At 59.6% G+C, this 4,902-nt stretch overlaps 1 protein-coding gene across 1 annotated transcript in view; it reads left to right on the top strand.

Annotated features, from left to right (window-relative positions):
- Positions 1-4,902, top strand: part of Ftcd (formimidoyltransferase cyclodeaminase) — an 18,761-nt gene that overhangs the window by 4,048 nt on the left and 9,811 nt on the right. Inside the window, exons 2-6 of the mRNA XM_013032903.1 lie at positions 58-257; positions 851-939; positions 1,033-1,212; positions 2,186-2,323; positions 2,395-2,526. Coding sequence (XP_012888357.1) covers positions 58-257; positions 851-939; positions 1,033-1,212; positions 2,186-2,323; positions 2,395-2,526 — 739 coding nt within the window. The remainder of the gene's footprint in view (positions 1-57; positions 258-850; positions 940-1,032; positions 1,213-2,185; positions 2,324-2,394; positions 2,527-4,902) is intronic.

The raw sequence follows: 4,902 nt of genomic DNA, 5'->3' as shown, positions 1-4,902 counted from the left end.
GTCCCTCCCCTGTGCCCACGGGGGAGCACCCTCCATGTCCCTCCCCTGTGCCCGCAGGGGAGCACCCTCCATGTCCCTCCCCTGTGCCCACGGGGAGCACCCTCCATGTCCCTCCTCTGTGCCCACAGGGGAGCACCCTCGCATGGGGGCTCTGGATGTCTGCCCCTTCATCCCAGTGAGGGGTGTCAGCATGGACGAGTGTGTGCTCTGTGCCCAGGCCTTTGGCCGGAGGCTGGCGGAAGAGCTGCATGTGCCCGGTGAGTGCCCTGAGAGGCCCTGGGGTTCCAGGGACATGAAGCACCTTCCTGTTCTCTGCCCTTGACTTCTCTCAGAAGCCCAGGTCTGGCATGTGAGGTGGACGTGCCTGTAATCCCATCTCTCAGACACAGCCACGCCCACTGACCACAGGACACAGCCATGCCCACTCCAGGCTCTGCTTCTGGGCAGGGCAGTTAGCTGTACACTGAGCTGTCCAGTGAGATTGGTCAGTTGCACTCTGGAAGATAAACTTAGTCAAGCAGGTATGGACAGCAAGGGTGGCGGGCAGGCGGCACAGGCAGCGTCCAGCCAGGCCTGGATGCTTCTGTCGCAAAGGTGACCTCTGCTGCTGCAGGCAGCGGGGCTCGTAGGGGTTTTCTCTGTATTTGTCTTGTTCTGGCTGCTGCGGTTAGGGTCATCCACGCCTCGGTTCTCCGGGTGTGAGCCGCATGCCGTGCCCATGGCAATCTTGACGTCTTCCTGAGGGCAGGGTGGGTGGTCTGCCCTGGCTGAGGCTGGAGGAGCTGCCTGCCCGGGGCCCTGGACACCAGCTCTCCCTCCCCGGGGACCTGACCAGCTGGCTCCCTTGCAGTGTACCTGTACGGCCAGGCAGCGCGGACAGCTGGTCGTCGAACCCTGCCAGCCATCCGGGCGGGGGAGTACGAGGGTCTGCCTGAGAAGGTGCTGTGCTCAGAAGGCCGGGCCTGGGTGGGTGGCTGCCCTCCCCCCAGCCCTGGTGCCCAGGCCCTCCTTACCCTGTGGAATGCCCCACAGCTCAAGCAGGCAGAATGGGCCCCTGACTTCGGCCCCAGCTCCTTCGTCCCCAGCTGGGGAGCCACGGTCACGGGTGCTCGGAAATTCCTCATTGCCTTCAACATCAACCTGCTCAGTACCAAGGAGCAGGCCCACCGCATCGCCCTCAACCTGAGGGAGCAGGGCCGAGGGAAGGACCAGGCAAGTGGCCGTGGGCTTCTTTTTTCTCATCCCCCCCGCCCCCTATTCTGGGAGCCACAGCAGCTCGTGGAGCGGGGGGTAGGGCTGAGACCGCAGAGGAGTCAGTATGGAGGGGTCAGCTGTCTCCATAGCCTGGCCATCAGGCGGCTTGGCCTCTGACTAAGGACCGGCCCCCACCAGCAGGGTCAGGGTGTGAGGAGCACTTGCTGTGGCTGACATTTCCACAGAGGCCGGCCCAGAGCCTGCTACTAAACATGTGCAGCACTGCTAGGTCAGTGGTTCATGCCTATAATCCAAGCCACTCCGGAGGCTGAGGTCTGAAGCCGGCCTGGGCAGACAAATCTTGGAGACTCCTGTCCCCAAAGAACCAGAGCTAGAACCGGGGGTGTGGCCCAAGTAGTAGCATGCTAGACGTGAGGGAAAAGCAGAGTGAGAATGAGAGGCCCAGGGTTCGAGCCCGAGTACCAGCAAAACCAAAAACAGCTCAAAGCAGCATTCACCCTGAGGACAGAGCAGCTGTCTCCAGCCCCAACTGGCGGGGGCCCAGGTTCTGGTCCCTACCCTTGGAGCCCGGGAGCCCCGCTTCCCGGCGATACACACGCTGCACCTGTGCCACTCAGAGCAGGGGACCCTCAAGTCTTTGTCCTTCCCCACTCAGGGGCTCTGTGCAGGGCCCCTCACATGGCTTAGCACCAAGAAGCAAGGGCCAGAGAGAAAGGGGCTTGGGTGAAGGGGAACTGGCACCCTGCTGGCCCAGCAGCACCTCCAGGGCACAGGTGGGAGGGCACTCACGGTGCCTTCCCCTAGCGGCCCCCAGCCAGAGAAGGGCCTCGCTGTCAGGCTGCCCCCCCTTGCCCTGCACTGGGGAGCCCAGGCATGGTGAGGGACACTTGATACTGAGCGCCTGGAAGGCTTGGGAAGGGCCCGGGGGCGGGCCTCCCTCTCCAACCTGGGAAACCTGATCCCTTTGCAGCCAGGACGCTTGAAAAAGGTCCAGGGCATCGGCTGGTACCTGGATGAGAAGAACTTGGCTCAGGTGTCCACAAACCTCCTGGACTTCGAGGTCACCGGCCTGCACACAGTCTATGAGGAGACCTGCAGAGAGGCTCAGGTGGGCAGAGTGGGTGCCCACACCCAGCCTGCGCCCCCACCCCCGGGCTGACACCACACCTGCCTTGGCAGGAGCTGAGCCTGCCGGTGGTGGGCTCACAGCTAGTGGGCCTGGTGCCCCTGAAGGCCTTGCTGGACACTGCAGCCTTCTACTGTCACAAGGAGAACCTGTTCGTGCTGGAGGAGGAGCAGCGCATCAGGCTGGTGAGTCTGGCCCAGGGGGTGGGGCAGGCTCCGGAAGGCTCCGGGGCTGTGGGCTCTGGGAGCAGGCCTCCGAGGCCCTCTCAGGGGGCAGAGCTTCCCCTAACCCGCTCCGGCTCCTGCTTCTCTGGCTTGAAAATGAGATTTTACTCTTCTCTTTTTTCCTTTGTCTCCTGATTTTAAAAAATATTTTTGAAAGTGTATGTTTGTGATTAAACTTTTAAGTCTAAATAGTACACTTAAGCCTTCTGGGCTGGGAAGGTGGCTCAGTGGTAAAGCGCTTGCTTTGCACTCATGAGGCCCTGGGTTCGATTCCTCAGCACCACATAAGCAAAAAGAAAAAAACCAGAAGTGGCGCTGTGGCTCAAGTGGTAGAGCGCTAGCCTTGAGCTGAAGAGCTGAGGGACAGTGCCCAGGCCCAGAGTTCAGGCCCATGACCGGACAAAACAACAACAAAAACCTTCAGCACCTGCTGTCAACGCTAGACAATGTCATTGACTTTTGGGAAGAATTCGACACCTTGGCGTGAGCAGAAGTCTGCTCCAGAGTTGAGCTGTGTTGTTACTCTCACCTTCCTACTCTCTTTGAACATGCGACCTTTCCTTCGTCTAATCACATCCCTAAACAGAGTCACACTGTGCAGGCCTGTGTGTGATCCCACAGCCTTCCTGTTGAGTCTGCCCCAAGCGTGTCTTGTGCCCACAGCCTCTGTGGAGGGTCCCAGGGCTTTGCTCTGTAGCTCGGACGTTTGGGGATGTCTTCCTATACCTTCTGGTACAATGGCTGCATCACTGGATTCCAAATCTCCTGTTTTCCTCTGGGAGCATGCAGACAGATCTTCTCCATCTTCCAGAAGCAAAGGTCTGGGCTGGGAAGGTGGCTCAGTGGTAGAGTGCTTACCTAGCATGCATGAAGCCCTGGGTTTAATTCCTCAGTACCACATAGACAGAAAAACCTAGCAGTGGTGCTGTGGCTCCAGTGGTAGAGTGCTAGCCTTGAACAAAAGAAGCTCAGGGAGAGCGCCCAGGCCCTGAAATCAGTGCCCAGCTCCAGGACTGGCAAAAAAAGAAAGAACAAAAAAGAAGCAAAGGTCACTTGGGGAGGTGAGAGGGCAGCGCAGCCAGCTCAGCCCAGACACATTTCCACTTCAGGGCCTGCCTTCTTATCCCTGCTAGGTGTGTCTTGGTTTTGACTAAGCGAAGTGTTTTCTAGATTAGTAGATTTGTAGATACTATCCTTCCTTAGTTCCAAGAATGTCCTCTTTGTGTGTGTGTGTGTGTGTGTCTATGTGTACACAAGTGTGTGTGTACATGTGCTGGTACAGGGCGTGAACACAGCTTCTTTTGCTCACAGCTGGCACCCTTTCACTTGGGACTCTGAATCCTGGCTTCACAATTTCTGAGCACATGCTCTTTAGAATTGTGTCTGTAGCAGTTCTTGGCATCCTGGGTTTATTTCTCCTCCAAAGGGGACTTCTGCTCCAGCTGTGTGCTTGGGGGCTCTATCCCTCCCAGAGGGTACTTTAAGCTGAGCCTTGTGCTTGCAGCCCTGGAAACACCGGATAGGGAGATGTGCCAGTCAAGGGATTGAGGAAGCCCAGCAGCAGGGAAGTTGCCAAGATCCTTCTTCCAGCCGGTGTAATTCATCCATAGCATGCCACCCCTGTGTCTGCGGTCTGGCACCCTGCACGGTCCATGGCCATGCCACCCCTGTGTCTGCAGTCTGGTGTGCCGCATGGTCCATAGCATGCCACCCCTGTGTCTGCGGTCTGGCATGCCGCACGGTCCATAGCATGCCACCCCTGTGTCTGCGGTCTGGCACGCTGCACGGACCATGGCCATGCCACCCCTGTGTCTGCGGTCTGGTGTGCCGCACGGTCCATAGCATGCCACTCCTGTGTCTGCGGTCTGGCGTGCCACATGGTCCATAGCATGTCACCCCTGTGTCTGCAGTCTGGTGTGCCGCACGGTCCATGGCCATGCCACCCCTGTGTCTGCGGTCTGGCATGCCGCACGGTCCATAGCATGCCACTCCTGTGTCTGCGGTCTGGCACGCCGCACGATCCATGGCCATGCCACCCCTGTGTCTGCGGTCTGGCGTGCCGCACAGTCCATGGCCATGCCACCCCTGTGTCTGCGGTCTGGCACGCCGCACGGTCCATGGCCATGCCACCCCTGTGTCTGCGGTCTGGCACGCCGCACGGTCCATGGCCATGCCACCCCTGTGTCTGCGGTCTGGCACGCTGCACGGTCCATGGCCATGCCACCCCTGTGTCTGCAGTCTGGTGCGCCGCACGGTCCATAGCATGCCACCCCTGTGTCTGCGGTCTGGCATGCCGCACGGTCCATGGCCATGCCACCCCTGTGTCTGCGGTCTGGC

Source organism: Dipodomys ordii, unplaced genomic scaffold (assembly GCF_000151885.1).
Source record: "Dipodomys ordii isolate 6190 unplaced genomic scaffold, Dord_2.0 Scaffold159, whole genome shotgun sequence".
NCBI lineage: Eukaryota > Metazoa > Chordata > Mammalia > Rodentia > Heteromyidae > Dipodomys > Dipodomys ordii.
Note: the sequence above shows the minus strand (reverse complement) of the source record. Positions and strands in the feature narration are given on the sequence as shown.